This window comes from Pelecanus crispus, chromosome 7 (genome assembly GCF_030463565.1).
Source record: "Pelecanus crispus isolate bPelCri1 chromosome 7, bPelCri1.pri, whole genome shotgun sequence".
Classification (NCBI taxonomy): Eukaryota; Metazoa; Chordata; class Aves; order Pelecaniformes; family Pelecanidae; genus Pelecanus; species Pelecanus crispus.
This window is the reverse complement of record NC_134649.1, coordinates 2,304,493-2,322,823: the sequence shown is the minus strand read 5'-3', so window position 1 is coordinate 2,322,823 and position 18,331 is coordinate 2,304,493. Positions and strand designations below refer to the sequence as shown.

Below are 18,331 nucleotides of genomic sequence, written 5' to 3'. Positions count from 1 at the left end.
TCCAGTCCAACCATTAACCTACACTACCAAGCCCACCTAAACCAATCAAGGGTAGACGAGACTGAACCATATCCCGAAGTGCCACATCTACCCGTTTTTTGAACACTTCCAGGGATGGGGACTCCACCACCTCTCTGGGCAGCCTGTTCCAATGCTTGATGCTTAGAACGATATGACAGGGCTCAGTTACCAATGAAGCTGTGAAAACATCAAAATTCAGTTCATAAAGAGTGATTCTGTAGACCTGATCTATATTTTACGTACATTACGTACAGTGCGAGCTGAGGATTTAATTTTGCTGCATGGAAATGCCTATGTTCAATAGATAATTGTGATGAACAGGAATTCCTCCAAACGGAGTCATACCACACACTTAATATGAGTTCACTGAGGAAAAAGCCATTTTAAATTGTTGGTTTCTGATATAAACCGGTATGAAAATAAAGAATCCGGTGTTGTTTTCTCTAGCCTTCTCCAATAAGCAACCGGTGCGCAGTAGCAAGTAGTCAACTGAGGCACTCCACCCTTTCAGTAATCCGCTATAATGTTCTCCTCCAGATGTGTAAAGCTCATGGTGTTGGATTTGACCTCCAGGTATGAACGGGAAAGATTAGAAAACGTGATATTCGCTCTGCATAATTTTTGTATGTAAATTCTAATATGGTGAAACCACTTAGCACAATGTAAAGTTTGTGTTCTGTTTAGCATAATAGAATGTTTAAGGGTTCTGTTAAAAACACGGTGAGGTGTTGCTCTACAGTTTTGCTGAAGAGGACTCGGTATACATCAGAATTTATTTTATTTTAAATTGTTTTCATGATGCTAAGTAATGATCTCTGAATTGCATAAAGGTCCTCTGTAGTCCCTGTAAAAATTAGTCCCGTATTGTAACGCTTACCTGTCAGCTTACTTTAGCTGGGGTATAAGCCTTGAAGAACTGCAGTACCGAGATATTGATCTGATTTGGCTTACGACTGGAAGCAGCGAAGGATGAGGAGTACGAGGCGTTTGTGTTGCACAGTAGGGAGCGAGGCGGTGTGTCCCTCGGAGACTACGGAGAGAATGCTGTCCTGGCGGGTTCGCTGGCACGGCTCTGCGGGCAAGACGGATTATGGCTGTCAGCCAGGGAGCTGTGCTTGGCTTAGGGACCATGCTAGCACCGAGTTCTCATGAGAGAGCTTGGCCATCATGTGGCCCTTTCACACACCTCGTACCCGTAAGAGAAGATACACCTTCAGCGGCCAAGAGGTCAGGTGGTAACGGAGAACAGAAAGAGGAGTGAAGAAATGGAAAGGCAGTCTTTGCTAGGAAAGGAAGCGCTTAAGGCTTATGAACAGAACCGTAAAAGGGTTCAGAGGATGGTACGCAGACAGGACAGCAGATAGAGATTTCCGATCCCAGGGCGCGGGGCTTCGCTGGGAAGTGAAGCTGATGCTTTACGCGTGTTCTCAGTACAAGCCCTCCCCAGGGCCGGCACCTGTCCGTGAGACCTCTCTCAGCGACACGCGGTAACTGTTGCTCAGCACATCTAAAAATCAAACTCTCAGTTTTGCTGCTGACCAAACTGTCACCAGTATCAGGCCCATGATGAACCAGAGCAGAAGGTTAATGAAAGTTTGTGTCCCGTGTATATCGAAGGTGAAGTATCAACTCTAAGAACAGGAAAACCTAAACATATTTTCACTGTCTTCCAAGCGTGTGTAAGGCTTTTTGGGGTTAACCTGTCTCTTGATAAAAATAACTGTATAAGGAGATAATTTTTAAGATACTTATGACCCTCTCTTCCTACTGGGGGACAAAAATATTTGCTATTGAATAGACTGCTGTATGTATTCTGTTTACATAAAGTTAAGGTATTGTATTCTCTGCAGTAAGTTAGAGCAATAATCTACTTCCACCAAGCAATAATCCATTACACGCAATTCAAAGCTAGCCTTTCTTAGATATGGTTATGTACTCACTCTCCGTGTTTAATACATTTATTATAATGATCACTATTTTAGGGGTAATTAAAGCAACTTTGTCTTTTTATTGAACAGGCAAAACAGGGAACAGTTTTTATATTGTACGAAGATCAGAAGCGATACAGATTGGGAATGATGTAAGTATACGCTGTCAGTTCCACGGTCTGATAAACAGTTGGGAACACGCTTGATCTGAAGAGTGACACCACCGCACGTGCTGGCTTGGGCTCCGGCGGCGGTCACGCAGGAAATGAACGATCTGAACGCCACACGCTCAAGTCACTCTACTGTTCAAAAAAGTAAGACCGGCCTTTTGAAAAGTTTTAGGGAGGCTTTTGCTAATAACAGCATTTGGTAATAAAAAAAGAAAAGTACAGGAATCTGCTTAGATCAAAGCCTGACCGCATTGCAGACTAAAGACCTACTGCAATTAGCTTTACAAGAGCTAATTCGCTGTCATAGCAATCTAGCTGCGAGAGCGCACGGATTAGCACGGGCTTACTTTTACAGGCAACGTTATTAAAAACTTACCTATACATGATGCAAAGAAGGTTGAAGTTTAATGCCTTTTTATATTGTTCTTCACAAAGTGATCAATGGCACTCAGGCAACAGCAGATCTGATAGTTTGGTAATTCTTTAGGCATAATGAACCTCTCCTAAGAAGCCCAAGAAAGCATAATCTGCACAAATCTACTATACGCTGATGGAAAACCTCTCCTCAGAGAGAATTTACGTAAAGTTTACTGCCAAAATAGGAAATAATGAGTGAGGGGCTGAAATGGTCTGTTCTCAGTCTGTTCTGTATTCCTCTGCTGCTGGAGCTATTTCATTAATGACCTGGATAAGAAAACAGCTTCCTCGAGTGCTGGATGTGACCGCAAGTATTTTGGAGGGCAGGAATAGAATTCAAAACGATCTTGACAAATTGAAGAAACAGTATGAAAAATAGAATTACATTCACTTGGAACCAGGTGCAAGAAATTACGCTTAGATAGCAGTAACGAATATGAGGAACAACTAGCTTTGCAGAAGAGGATCTTGCAGTGGCTTACAAACTGCCTGCAAGTCACGATGTCGTGATCTTATGGAAAAAGGTAAACAATATAACCTGGGGCACACAGGAAGTAATCCTTCCATTCTACTCAGAGGGGGGCAATGAAAATGTTTGGAGTTCTAGAAAGCATGACTTACAAGGCAAGACTAAAGGGGGCGGTGGGGAGGAGGCAGAAGTGAGATCTGCTGACAGTCTTCAAGTGATAAAAAGCCATTGCGGGAAGGAAAAAATCTAATTTCCATGTCTTTGGTAGTAGGACGAGAAGAAATGATCTTAACTTGCAGCAAGAAAGATTCATCTTTAGCGTAAGAAAAATTCTGATAGTAAGGGAAGAACTAATTAGATTGTTCGGTGCGGTTGTCATTGACAGTGTTTCGTAACAGATTAGACAAACCTGTGTCAGGATGATATAAGTAGCATTGATCCTGCCCTAGCACAGGGAACGGACTAAATGAATCCTGAAGATTGTTTCTAGGGCTACGATTCTTTCAGCCTGCACTGAGCTCCTTGTGGATGCAGCTGTTGGTAGCAAGCGTGCTGGGTTTGTTTAAGGCTTAGATATTCCTACGCTGTACTGCACTCACCTGCGGTCACAAGGCAGGCAGCTTCCATGATTGAGCTGTAAGGGAAACTTGAAAGAAAATCACTAAACAAGAACTTGTAAAATACCAACAGGAGCTATTTAAAAAGTGATTTAGGCACCTGAACGTGTTCCATAAGGCACTAAAAGCTCCCAACAGCCCACGGATGCTGCAAGGTGAGCTCTCTTCTTCCCTGACGCCAGCTATGGAGTCCTCCTCCCTCCTGAGCCTCCTTTTGCACCGTCTCGGGTACTTTCACACCTCTCCAGGCGTTGATTCAGCTCAGTAACTCAGCAGAAAGCCTTCTTTTATCGGATTGGTTTGGTGTGAGGCTAAGACAGGATCGGTCCATAGAGGGGTACATCCTGAGCACGAGCGTTGTGCAAGATAGCTGGGGGGGAACTGAAGAGGGGAGAAGGACCTGCCCTTTTCGGAGCCAGTGAACTGCTGGATTGGCTTGTCCCTGCCAGTGTGATTTCACTTTGTTAGCCACGGACCTTGGAAAATGGAGTCCTTATGTTAGAGGTACCGCATCCTACCTACACTCTTGCTAACTGCTTTGGAACAATACATCAGTAGTTGCTCCCCCGGTAAGAAATGTAACAACACCTCTTGCATCATCAGCTTGAACTGGCAGTTATTAATATATTACCAGCATACTCTCAAATATATTTGCCATATGTTCTGATCCCAGATTTGTCTTCCATCAGATTTTTCAATGCAATTCCGTCATCTTAATTTGGAAATACTTTCAAGAATCTAACAGTTTGAGCTTATAAAATCACTGAAATACCTCAAACATGTATGAATTATCATCCATTTTACTGTTGTCAGTTCCAGCCTGTAAATGAGGTACATCCTTCCTCAGCATAAGATCCTGTTCCATAAGATCGTATGTATTGAGAGTCTGTATGTACCACTGAGAAACCAAAGCCTCAAAAGCTACAACCACCTCAGAAATGCTGATACTGCTGAAATTTCTCTTTCAGGTGTTTTTCACAAATTGTAGGCGGAAGCAACAGCTCTTCTGAACCAGTCTAGGTGTTTAGAGTGCTCTACTGTCTCGGTCCTAACTCAATGGTAGCCTTCTACTTGGAGTAGCTGAAACCTCACTGCTTACTTCTGCTAAGTTGATTAATAAAAATTATTTATTGCACAAATCCTTTCTGTTGACAAGTTAAAATGGAGCCTCATCTTTCATATCTCCCTGAAGATTGCCACCTTGTGAGATTGAAAATACTCATTAAATTCCATCACCAGACAGGCACAAATGAGAGGGCGATTGTTTTTAAGCATGTGAAGGGAATCATTGGTAAACTCATTTGTTTGGATATCATTAACAGAACAATCGGAGAGGATCTCCAGGGGGTCCTCATGACCTTTGCTCACAATCTCTTCATCATCCATCAAGAAATATCAGCACCTAATATGCAAGGCGAGACCAATTTTAAGGTGAGGTGTTAATTAACTAACGATCCTGGTTAATTTCTGTACAAGGGCTGAAAATACCTCATGCTGTATCATAAACAAGTGCTAAACCATTCCTTTTTTATTGTTAGCGGTGTGTATTTTACAGTGTCTAGGTCAATATAGTAAGTCTCCCAATGAACCTGTGAAGTTAAATTTAAGTTTGAAACTTTTTCTTTGAAGAGAGACATACTTTAGCGTGGAATTATTTGTAACGTAATGCTCCCGATTGTCCGTCGTGAGAAGCAAAGGAGCTATTGGCACTGCCTCAGACACAGTTCTGCCGCGACTGTCCCTTTTATTTTAGAGTGGTAGGGATCTTAAATTAGAAACAAACTTCTCCGTTTATAATAGCTCCTTAGATTATTAACACTGATTTCTTTTAAGCAGGCAGCCACTGAGTACTTAATCCATTAGCTCACATTCCTCACCCCGCCATCAATTTCACAAGTCAATTTTGTTCCCAATTTTCTCTGCTCTTTGAATCTGCCCGCGGCGCCCATCCCTGCGTGCCGGAGGATGCTCCGGGGTGGTGCAGGGGGAGGCAGGACAAAGCGCGGGGGCTCGTTACACAGGGAGCGTTCCCCCCGGAGCGCCCACCTTTACTCGGAAGCTCCTTTGTGACGACCTTGCTGGCAAAAGGAGACAGTCAAGGAATAATGAATCCAACCCCCGTGCCCTGAAACAAGCACTCATTACAATGCTGCTGCTTTTCGATTCCAGAGAATAGCTCAACTTTCCGGAGGGAGTTCTTTTGCTAAACTCTGTCACCTTTAACTTTATAAAAAATTTCCAAGATCCTGTCTGTAAGTGTTTTGTAGCAAGGTGAAGGGAGCGCCGTATTACGGATTTGTATCTGAAATCACATAATTTATATCAGATTCTTTCCAGTGTTAACTCTGACTATATTTTCCTCTGACAAGCAGAGTGTGAAATGGCAGTTTTAGAGAAGATATAATTAAACTTCAACATGTTACAGAATAAACAAACAAAAAAAACCCCTCTTTTTTCAACATAAGGGAGTGAAAAAGCAAGCACTGAAGAAAAAAATAAAAGGGAACTCTTCTTCATAGTGAGTTAACAATGATTTACATATGTGAAATAGAACACCTGTTAGTTAATGAGAAGTACAAATTGCAACGAATTGTGTTTTTTATTTACCTGAGATTTGTACATATTTCCTAATAATTCCCCCAACTGTCCCCAAACAGTAAATTTAATTGGTGCACCATGTCCTGTGTAACACTGGTTACCTTTTCAAGGCAAGTACTACCAGCTGTGCATTTTGGCTGCTGGATTTCATTATAATGCCCATTAAATAACTTGTATTCATTGAATCTGTTACAGATGGCAATTCAAGATATTGAAGCAATCCTAGGAATTACAGCAGAAAACAAACTGAAATTGGAAGAAGAGCAACCTTCGAAAGCAGATGCTCTGAAAGAATAGTTAACGGGAAATGTTTAAGTGCCTTATTCTTTATGCTTCTGGAAACGCTTTCTCATCTGTAAGAACAGGTTTGGTTTTCCTTCTGCATTGGTATATGAAGTAATATTAACTGAGACAGTATATTTCCATGATTTCCGAGTGCGGTGTTTAGAAGAATATCCTTTCTTTCACAAAAATAAACTGTTGAAAAGCAGAGGATCATAATAAATACCCCTGATGTTCATACTGTCGTTCCTGAAGTCCGCTATCTGATTTTAAAATCTTATTAATAGAATCGTTGCCTCTAAGGCAGAGGAAACAATATGCTCCGACCTGCAGAGGACAGACCTTAAAGTTTTACCAAGCGATTGCTCCACCAAGTCTACAACGTAGAACTGTTCTTAACATATCTTCAGAAAGATAGGTTCATAAACAATCCACTGCATCCCTAGCAAATTCTCCCATGGGTTAATTATCCTTACTGTTAAAGCCAGTGCCTTAAGCATACTCTGCATTTGTTTGCCTTCAAACTTCCAGGAACTGGATCTCGTTATGTCTTTGAGAAACCGAAGAATTGTTTCCTCTAAAACGACACCTCTCTGTGGGACGAACCCTTCTGGTCCTTGAGTCAAAACTCCTGAGTCTGATTCAGTTCGCTAACATCCCTGCAGAAGTGGTGTACCCAAACCTCATAAGGTATTCCAGTAATTCTCTTAGTGACGTTATACAATGAAAATACCACTTTCTTCTGGTTTCTGTGCCCCTGGATATACCTAGAGGGATCACACTGTCTTTGTCACCGGATCAGACTAGATCATGCTCTATTGAAAAGAGTCCTGTGACCCTAAATTCCCTTTCAAACCTATTGTCTTCTAAAATACAGGCTTCCGAAATGAAAGCAGGTCCACTGTTCTGCCTATAAATAAATACGCTTAAATGCCATCTTATCAGTAAGGCCAGCAACCCAGATTCCTTTTCAGAACTGATTGTCCGTATTGTCATTCCACTGTTGTTATCTACAGGTTGTTGCAGCAGTTGGTTTATGTTCACTTTCAAATTATCAAAAAAAACCGTAATAGCACTAGTTCAACAACAGATCCTAAGAGGACCATTAGAATTGTACTATGATTCCCAGTATACTATGACTTCTGCGGATCTATCTGTCCATCAGACAGATTCGGTATTTCGGATACTGGTGACGTTTTTTGCCACAATTGCTGCACACCGTTACGCTAAAGGACAACAGTTAAATTTGTAAAATTATCTTTATCCATCAAATCTCTAATATCCCAAGAGACCACACATTCTGAATTTTACTGTAGAAGAGTGCAGCTTCTCCACTGGATGGATGCTATTGTCCCAAGCATGACAAGTATCTTTGAGATTACTTCCCAAAAAGCTCAGACAAAACCAGTTTTTAAGACAAATAATGAATGTGACCAAGCAGTTGCAGCAGATCAGTGCCCAGTTTCTTCCAATGCCCGAGTCTTTGATCCATTAGCTTCGTATATTATCTTTTGTGTCAGCCTTTGCTCTTCTACTTTGGTCACAGAAGTAACTCATTGCAGATGAGAATGTTTGCATAAATGCTGATCCCTGTTTTAGAAGTCTAAAAGAGTATTTTTGTTTAATTCTTGTTTAATTCTTGTTTTGTGTGGTTTTGTTCCTTTCTTACACCTGATCTCAATATGGTCTTGGTTTTGGATGTCACAGAGCCCACACAGATTTTTCTAATTTAGCCAATGAATGAATTTCCTAGGAGTCTTTATTCTTTATGGTTAGAAATGAAAGTAACGGAGGTGTTTTTGGCTGTGGTAGGTACAACAATGATGCCAAGAAATAATATAAGTACACAGTACAGTATAATTGCTTATTAATTCTTCCAACAAGATGAGATATATTTGTTCTCTGTTCTACTTTGAGGGGCTGCAGAACAGTACGCTGTTCTGACTTCTTCCTCACCGCATTTATAATGCACTCTTTCCTATTTTGTCACTCTCTTATTTTACTGCCAAGCAGCTCTTTGTAGATTTCTCACCTAGCTTCGTACCCAAGCTCCATAAAGTCCCAGTTTGGTCAGTAGAAGCGATATCCTGGGGGAAAAGGAGGCACAGGAGAGCACGGCAGTATCAACCTAGGAGTCAGCTAGTTTCTTAAGGGTTAAGGAAAGTTCAGCCTTGATCCAAGCCAGAACAACATAAGGTCTGAGAGGCTCATTAGTTCACTGGCACTTAATAGACTGCAGCGTCCTAGGAGTAAATGAAACCTGCACTTCCTTATGTCTTTGTTCTATTCTGACAAAAGAAAACTGTACCTGTTTTTGCAGGGAACAAGTGATCTGCAAGTTCCCATGGTGAGAGAGATTTCTCAGTATGTGCAAAGTGTGAAATGTATTTTGAGGAAAAAAAGTTTTTAATTACTATTAACACTTCTGAGCGTTGAGCTGATGGAAGGATTGAAACTGCTTTACAGTCTCTCACATTCAACTCCCATGCTGCTGGTGCCAAAAATGTATTTTTTTAGCAATAGAGCAGATAGAAAATCAAATTATAGTCTTTTTTTTAAAAAAAAAGAGTCAGAAATATAGTCATAATAAAGTTCTTGAACTGTAGCTTGAATTTTAGCACTATTCAGAAGATGATCTAGACTGGGAAGAAAACAGAGCAAGTGAGAATCAAAAGATAAAAGGTGGCCCAGGTGTGGCCACTCATCAGAAACAGCCAAAGAATTCTGCAGCTAAGGAGAGCAAAAGCCCAAGCTGGTTCCCCAGCTGCAAGGTCTGGTGGAATGCTTGTGGAAGGAGATGAGGGGCAGTGGGGTTTGGCATCAACTGAAAAGATGCAGACAATTAAAATAAAGGTTATGTGCTCCTGATGGGCCAGAGCTGTGAATGAAGATGTGCATTCAGCTGACAGCACTTCATGTATCTTGTTTTTGCAAGAATTGCCACACTGCCTGTAGCACATGTGCTACCCATTTCAGGTCATTCTCCTGAGAGAACGTTATCTGGAGTTCATACTGGGAACTGGGTCTCCCCTTGTAGATACCTGCAGAAAAAGGGCATTCAGCCCAAGTTTCCACATTGAGAGTGACAACTCTGAGCATGGAGCAAAAAAGCAGTTCATCAGCACAAGCACTTCCAGATGTCTTCTGAAATAAAGTGTTCACCTGACCTATTTCCTGAAAGATTTCTGACACCTCATTCAAACGGATAGTTCAGGAGAATCTACCACCTTCCATCTAGGTTAAGGGAACGATTCCCTGCAATTCTAAAACTAACCCGGTCCTCAACCTTTTGCAGGGATTACCTAGCATCACTTCCCATTTAACAAATCCCCTATCAGAGATCTGAGGTACTGCCTCTTATGATGCACAGATCCTCTGTATTTCATTTTAGACTACAGATTTTGTTATAGCAGTTGGGTGCTAAAGATTAGGTACTACAATCGTTGACAACCTTCATGAATCTAATTTAATGTATCATCTCAACAGAAGAATGGCTAGACTGGTTTTTAGCGTCATCACAAAGATGTGCATTTCAGGAGACAGTCTGGATGTACAAACGATCAGGCTGTACCAGAATCCAATGAACAGAGACCTGAATAGCGCAACCAAATATTATTAACCAAAGATGTTTAGAAGAATGCTCCGTAATACTTCCAGCCTCATCTTTAGGATGTTAGGTCATGATTCTTGTGTACTTTTGAAGTATGCAATGTTTTGCTCTGCATTTGTAAATACAGATGCTACTTCATTCCCTTTGAAGTACACTGTGCAAGTAGAGGTGCATCTATGTTCTCTTAACCAGCGCGAGGTTACGCTGCCAGAGGCAGAAGGATTTTTCCCTTCTTCTTACGCTTTTAACAATAAGAGCAACACAAAATGAACAGCAAAATATCTTGAAATAAGTACTTTTAAAAATTGAAGTAATTGTGGTATGTTCATTTTATAGGCGATATATACTTTTGACCACGACACGTAGGAGCAGAATATCGCTGTTAAGGCGTGATACATTAGTTTGGCCCTTCACCGCAGCGAGCCACAGCAGCAGATTCCAACTTCTTTTTTATCCTCAGCCATTGTTGCCACTAATAAAGAAAAATATTAAAGCTAACTATATGCTCTATTAATTACAGGAAGGTGAACTCGAGTTAAATTTGTTACTGACGATGATTAATAATTACTGGTTCTACACACATGGAGTACATTACAGTAAATAAACAGGGTACATTGTTGGGTAGTAATTGATTAATTAGCACATTCATACTACATAGCTCAATGGTTTAAGATTGCTGAGTTTGAGATATTGCTTGCAATTATTAAAAGGAGAAATCTGTTCCTATTTCTCAGTTTACTCTTCTGTACGATTTTTTTTTTTTAACTCAAGTAGACTGTTTAATGGTTCAAAGCCTTAGCTTTTATTGGGAAAAATCGTATCATGGAATATCGGTTATGATTTTAAAATATTTCTCTTCAGAGGGGTCTAACACTTCCAAAGAACTATTTTCAACGTGACGCGGCTGTCAAGTTTCGCCAGCTTAACGCAGCTTTCCCCGAGCACGCGTTGCTGTGAGAGGTCCCGCCGCGCTCAGGGCGCTGCCATCCGCCCGCGCCGGGCAGGCCGCCCCTACAAAGGCCACCGCTCCATGCTCCGCACCGTTCGCGCCCGCCGCCGCCCCGTCGGGACCACCGGCCCGTGCCCCGCTCCGCCGCGGGCAGGGCGAGCCGCTCCCCTCGCTCGGCGGGGCCGCCTCAGGCGGGGCTGCCCCGGCCGCCTCAGGCGCCGCCCGCCCGCCCTCACCTCAGCGCCGAGGCTGCGGCGCCGGCTCCGCCGCCTCTCCCCTGCCCGGAGCCTCCCCTCACGGCCGGCAGCCGCCCCGCTCTCCCTCGCACCCGCGGGCGAGAGCCAGCCCCGCCGCTTGCCACGGCGAGGGCCCCCTCCGGAGCCCGCGTCCCCGCCCAGGGCGGCCGCCGCCGGGGTCGCCCCGCCGCCGCCTCTTCCCGCCCTCCGGCGGGCCGGGCGCACGCGCCGCGGCGGCGCACGCGCGGCGGTGGCAGCCGCGGGAGCGGGAGCCGGGGGGGGGAGCGGGGCGTCCCGCGGGATGCGGGCGCTGAGGCGGCTGCACGAAGCGGCCGTGGGGCTGCTGCTGTGGCGGGGAAGGGCGGCGGCGTCCCGGCCCGCCGCTTCCGAGGTGCTGAGCCAGCACCTGCGGCAGCGCGGCCTGCCCCACTGGACCTCGTACTGCGTGAAGTACAGCGCCGTGCGCAACGACCAGTTCGGCCTCTCGCACTTCAACTGGCGGGTGAACGGCGCCAACTACCGCGTCCTGCGCACCGGCTGCTTCCCCTTCATCAAGTACCACTGCTCGCGCGCCGCCCCGCAGGACCTGGCGCTGCAGAACGCCGCCTTCACCGCCCTCAAGCTCCTCAACGCCGGTGAGTCGCGCCGCGGGCCGGCTGCGCGGGCCCCGCTCCCCTCGGCGGCTGGCGGGCGGGCGGGGCGTTCCTCCGCGGCTCCTGCCGTGCGCAGCGGGGAGCCGAGGCGGGAGGGGGGCGCGGGGGACGCGGCGCTCGCCGTGCCCCGCGGGGTCGGGACGGCGGCTGCGAGCGGGGGCCGGGCGCCTCCGCTCCGCTCCCCCTGAGGGCAGCGAGCGCGCCCGTGGCGCCCCCCCCCCCCGCGCCGGGCCCGGCGGCGTGAGGAAACGCGAGTGCCGCCGTGCCCGCCCGTGGGCGCGAGAAGGCAGAGCTGGGCACAGCGGTATTTGGGGGTTCCGAGGAGGCAGAGCTGGGCACAGCGGTATTTGGGGGTTCCGAGGAGGCAGAGCTGGGCACAGCGGTATTTGGGGGTTCCGAGGAGGCAGAGCTGGGCACAGCGGTACTTGGGGGTTCCGAGGAGGCAGAGCTGGGCACAGCGGTATTTGGGGGTTCCGAGGAGGCAGAGCTGGGCACAGCGGTATTTGGGGGTTCCGAGGAGGCAGAGCTGGGCACAGCGGTATTTGGGGGTTCCGAGGAGGCAGAGCTGGGCACAGCGGTCCTTGGGGGTTCCGAGGAGGCAGAGCTGGGCACAGCGGTATTTGGGGGTTCCGAGGAGGCAGAGCTGGGCACAGCGGTCCTTGGGGGTTCCGAGGAGGCAGAGCTGGGCACAGCGGTACTTGGGGGTTCTGAGGAGGCAGAGCTGGGCACAGCGGTACTTGGGGGTTCCGAGGAGGCAGAGCTGGGCACAGCGGTATTTGGGGGTTCCGAGGAGGCAGAGCTGGGCACAGCGGTATTTGGGGGTTCCGAGGAGGCAGAGCTGGGCACAGCGGTATTTGGGGGTTCCGAGGAGGCAGAGCTGGGCACAGCGGTATTTGGGGGTTCCGAGGAGGCAGAGCTGGGCACAGCGGTACTTGGGGGTTCCGAGGAGGCAGAGCTGGGCACAGCGGTACTTGGGGGTTCCGAGGAGGCAGAGCTGGGCACAGCGGTATTTGGGGGTTCCGAGGAGGCAGAGCTGGGCACAGCGGTATTTGGGGGTTCCGAGGAGGCAGAGCTGGGCACAGCGGTATTTGGGGGTTCCGAGGAGGCAGAGCTGGGCACAGCGGTATTTGGGGGTTCCGAGGAGGCAGAGCTGGGCACAGCGGTACTTGGGGGTTCCGAGGAGGCAGAGCTGGGCACAGCGGTACTTGGGGGTTCTGAGGAGGCAGAGCTGGGCACAGCGGTACTTGGGGGTTCCGAGGAGGCAGAGCTGGGCACAGCGGTATTTGGGGGTTCCGAGGAGGCAGAGCTGGGCACAGCGGTATTTGGGGGTTCCGAGGAGGCAGAGCTGGGCACAGCGGTACTTGGGGGTTCTGAGGAGGCAGAGCTGGGCACAGCGGTACTTGGGGGTTCCGAGGAGGCAGAGCTGGGCACAGCGGTACTTGGGGGTTCCGAGGAGGCAGAGCTGGGCACAGCGGTACTTGGGGGTTCCGAGGAGGCAGAGCTGGGCACAGCGGTACTTGGGGGTTCCGAGGAGGCAGAGCTGGGCACAGCGGTATTTGGGGGTTCCGAGGAGGCAGAGCTGGGCACAGCGGTCCTTGGGGGTTCCGAGGAGGCAGAGCTGGGCACAGCGGTATTTGGGGGTTCCGAGGAGGCAGAGCTGGGCACAGCGGTATTTGGGGGTTCCAAGGAGGCAGAGCTGGGCACAGCGGTATTTGGGGGTTCCGAGGAGGCAGAGCTGGGCACAGCGGTATTTGGGGGTTCCGAGGAGGCAGAGCTGGGCACAGCGGTCCTTGGGGGTTCGGCCCATCGGTCCTTGGGGGTTCTGCCCGGTGCTGTCCGCCTGCGGGGCACACACCAAGCCGCCTGCGAGCGAACGCGTGCCGTTTACATGGCTAGCGCCGGTCGGTATGGGTCACTGTCCATCCAAAAATGTACCCTCTGCCACCGTGCATGAAGTTCTGTCCTCGGAGCAGACACACGAGCGCCAGATGAAGGAAAGCACTTTGTTTCTTAGAAAGTGCCCGGGCTAATTTTTTTGCACCTCACATACAGGCAGCGTCTTACGTAGCGGAGGACTCGGACCACGCGTGATCCTGAAGCGCTGCTGTAATATAAATAATCATGCTTATCAGTACCTTATTAATACAAAAATGGATATAGATAAGTTTTGAAATAGATTATTATTCAAAACTCTGTTTTGAAATAGATTATTATTCAAAACTCCGTTTTGAAATACATTATTATTCAAAACTTAGCATACAGAGACAACGCTTATTTAAATGGTGACGGTCGCATAACTAATTTCATCTGTTTCTTGGTTTTGTATTCCATTCAAAACAATAAATCTCATTCGCTTTGCAAGTCTTCAGTGACTTTACAAAACACGTCTGTCAGTCTTTGGGTTTTGATCTTTCCAACTGATGTAGTGAGAAAATGTAATCACAGAGATTAATTTATTAATAATAACTTTAAATCTGATTTTATTTTTCCCTCCACACAGTCAGACCTTTTATCTGCCCCATCCTTCTTGCAGCTCCCCTGCATGTTTCATATTTAAATGATTGGCGAGCACGACTGAAAAGTCAGCTCGTCTCCCTCTTCTGAAAATCTAGCTTAAGCACTTGGGTAACTTTAAGCACATTAAATTCGGTATTTCTGTACCTTACTGAATTCAGGGCCTAAATCCATCTCCATTTTTTCCCCTATATTAAGTAAAATAGCATTGTCTGTAATAGGTGGGTAACTCAGCAGTGCTAAAAATGATGGCACTTTTTGTATATATACTTTTCTACTCATTCCAGTTTTGTTGGAGTTGGTAGTCTTGACTACTGATCTAATTTTCCCAAGAGCAGCTTCACGTTGATCGATGGAAGTCACTGCCTATTTTCCTTCCTATCTCTACTCCGATACACAGACAAACTCTGAACTGCTAACTAAGTGGATGTCCAGGGAGTTTGTGTTTTAGTGTTCAGATATGAATTTTTTTTTTTTAATCGGTAGAAACGGGGCTGTATATGTGACCATGTTTCACTTCTTTCATGCTGCTATCCTCCCACTTTCTGTTAATTCCTGCATATTGGTGCTTTTCTTCAGCTGCTTTCTGATTCTTGTGTGCTTGATACACAAGCGTATTGCGTACCGATAGCTGCTAGTAAGGATTTCAGTAAAGGCAAAACGTTGATAAGGCAGCTTTTACAGGAATGCTTTCCCTCTAATTTCATTTTGGAGTCATTATTCTTTGCTACTAATAGGTGGTTTTAATTCTCCTGGTTTGCTATCTTTGTATGTAACGTGTTTTTGTCTTTTCTTAGGCATCCCAACTTTACTGTATGGAATTGGCTCCTGGTTCTTTGTCAGTGTCACAGAGACTGTTCATACGAGTCATGGCCCAGTTACTATTTATTTTCTAAATAAAGAAGATGAAGGCGCAATGTACTGAAATCATGCCCTCGAATACCTGTCATTTGGTGGGTTTGTGTGACAGCTGCTACAAATATCTACTCCCTTTGACTAAAAAGAACTGAAGGCAATTGTTTGGGTTTTTTGGGGTTTTGGTTTGGTGTGGGTTTTTTTTTTTTTTTTTTTTACAGTGCATTCTTTTCCTTAACGTGGTGTCTTCAGGAAGCTTCATGGACTTTTTGGTCATAAGAGATTTATTTTTGCAGAGGACAGCAAGTTGAAAAAGTAGAAGCCTTGGGAGAAGAATTAATATTTCTAAGGGTATTAGATTTTATAGAAGTCAGTCTCTAGTACTGCTGAACAAACTTGTGATAATTTAAAGAGATATATCTACCAACTTAGAGAATGGAGTTGTAGCATGCGGACAAGGGAACTGTGAATACGCTAGCCATTTCCAGAATGTCTCTGAAAAGATTAATCTGCTTAGGTTTAGACTCTGACTAGATGTTTCATAATGCATTAACTGTCATAGTTGCAAGCATGTTTGAATGAATCCCTGGCACTGACTATGCACAATTGCCTGGAAGACTCTGGAAAAATACCACCCCAAGAAGTTAAAAATGGCTGTATCATATTTCTTCAAATTATATTTAAATAAAATATCTAAAATATGTTTTATGATTGTATTTTTTGCAATTCTTGAACTCCAGATACCTGCTTCCCCCCCCCCCCCCCCCCCCTTTTGGTTGCTTTATAGGTAAGGAACAAAACCTAAGTAATCTAGACGATTTAGTCCCCTGTGCTAATTCACGAATTGCTGATATTTTTTAATTAATACAGGAGAATGAGAAGAATACTACCCTCTCTTTTTTTTTATGCAAAATAACTGATTTCTCCAGCTGTAACTGAACACAGCTGTAATAGGCACATATAATGATGGAATGACTTACATTCAGTTGGAAGCGTTGGCAAAGAAAAAGCTTTTAGGGAATTATTTGGATAGTGGAAATACGGAATTACTGGATAGGAAGTTCAAACAACAGAAACACCTGTACAGGCTGTATTACGGGTGCTTAGTTTTAGTGCCAGCAAATAATGCTGTCTATTCCAAATCCCACGTCTGGTGACGTATGTTGTTTATTCCAGTTTTCATAAGTAGGAAGATAAATGTAACATGGGTGGGCACTGCTTTTGGAGGGTAATCACTATTCCTAAATAAATGATTATCAAGCTATGATTACAGTATAATTTCATTTTAATACCTTTTTACTTCATTCCAGATAATAGAACTGTTTCCCACTTAATGAAGCAATACATGTGGTTTTTCTAAAAGCAACACTAAATAACACTTTAATCAGAGAAGCGCTAGCACTGTTGTATTTAATTTTGGAGAATATGCTTGACACAAGTTAAATGGGTCCCAAAGATGAAGAGATGGTATTTTAAGAAGCCTCATTAATAATAGAAAGGACTGTTTCTGTTTTTCTAGAACTGATTTTCACTGTATTGGATAAAGTTAAATAACTGCGGCTCATAAGTTTAAAGTCAAATACTGCTCATTCATTGCCACGGATCTTGTCAATACCTTGCTGTAAAGGTTTAGTCTCAACGCAAGGTTGATAAAATGGTTTTTAATTACCAGACTATAAATACAGCTCTTGGTTGGAGTTGCACCTCCACTCACTGCAGCTTGTTTGATTTCTGATAATGTGTAGTGCTGACTTTGCTTACCTGTTTTTCAATAAATGCAAGCAACATGACTCCTTGTCCATACAGTGATGGGCAAGTCTCCTTAGAGAACATCTTTGACAAACTACCCTATTGATTACTGCAATTCTGTGCTGCTTGCAGCATTAAATAGAGACTTGATTTCTTGTTCAATGATCTCACTGTGTAACAATTAAGCAAATGTAATATTTTCTTGTATTACATGAAAATCAATAGACCTCTTGCTCTTATGAGGTTGATCATGCTAAAGGATGAACTAGAAGATGTCTGAGGGCAGAGTGCAAATATAGTATCATTAATTCATTTTACTAAGGCTTGTACGTGACCTGTTACAGTACTTAAGAGGGAAAATAGGCTATTTATAGGGGAAAACGCTTGAGTTACTAAATCATGACAAAAATAATTTTCAAGTATGAATATAAACCTACTGGCTTGTCTTCAGCCAAAGGTAAAATACTTCATCTGGCTTTCGTTCTCTTTTTGCTATAAATACCTACTTAGCATCTCTTTTTATCTCTTACCTTAAGTTTTGGCCTGAATGCAAGATGCAAATGTTGCGGTCTAAGAAGATTCGTACTGTCTTGTCTCAAAAATTTCTGTAAGGCTCGGGGGAACAGCAAGCAAGGATGAGCACGCGGTGCATAGCTCTCAGCTGAGCCTTTGCTGCTTTCCCTTTCTAATCCCCGGCACCATAAACTCTTGGCTCGTGGCAGTCGGCTCCTAAAGGGACACTCCAGCATGAGGAGGGCAGGGTCTTCTGTTGCAGAGAAGTCCAAATGCCTGAACTAAAGTGTTCCTGAAGCGGGCTTTAAGGATGAGCTTGTAGCAGTTTAATTGTTCGAAGATGCATTGTTTGCATGTGTAGCACCTAATGGCTGTCTCTTGCCTGTACGGTCCTTTCGGGTTGTCTTGTAACCCTGTTGCTTCGAAAGACAGACTTGTAGGGAGCCAGGCTTTGTTAATTCCTCTGGTCCAGAATAATTTATTTGTAATTGTTTTAATTACCAGGTTCCTTTTTGGATGCGTTACACTGTGTGTACGTTGTGTATGCAACATATACTGGTGTTGATACATATTTTTTTATAGATGATTGAAGAACACAGTGACCCTTCTAACTTTATACGGATTTGATCTGCACCATTTCCATTTGAAATAAAGTATAGTTTATCTTGCCTCAGTTATCTCTTTACTGTATTCAAGAATGATGTTTAAATGAGTGCGAGATGACATAAAAAAGCAGAGAGCTTTGTTTCA

At 44.9% G+C, this 18,331-nt stretch overlaps 2 protein-coding genes across 2 annotated transcripts in view; both read left to right on the top strand.

The window, feature by feature from the left end:
* Positions 1-6,517, top strand: part of IQCH (IQ motif containing H) — a 72,759-nt gene extending 66,242 nt beyond the window's left edge. Inside the window, exons 19-22 of the mRNA XM_075714129.1 lie at positions 469-594; positions 2,040-2,101; positions 4,945-5,053; positions 6,416-6,517. Coding sequence (XP_075570244.1) covers positions 469-594; positions 2,040-2,101; positions 4,945-5,053; positions 6,416-6,517 — 399 coding nt within the window. The remainder of the gene's footprint in view (positions 1-468; positions 595-2,039; positions 2,102-4,944; positions 5,054-6,415) is intronic.
* Positions 6,518-11,598: 5,081 nt separating this feature from the next.
* Positions 11,599-15,968, top strand: C7H15orf61 (chromosome 7 C15orf61 homolog). The gene is made up of 2 exons (XM_075714399.1): positions 11,599-11,932; positions 15,262-15,968. Exons 1-2 carry the CDS (start codon positions 11,599-11,601, stop codon positions 15,387-15,389), a joined length of 462 nt encoding a protein of 153 aa, XP_075570514.1. The 3' UTR covers positions 15,390-15,968.
* Positions 15,969-18,331: the final 2,363 nt, after the last annotated feature.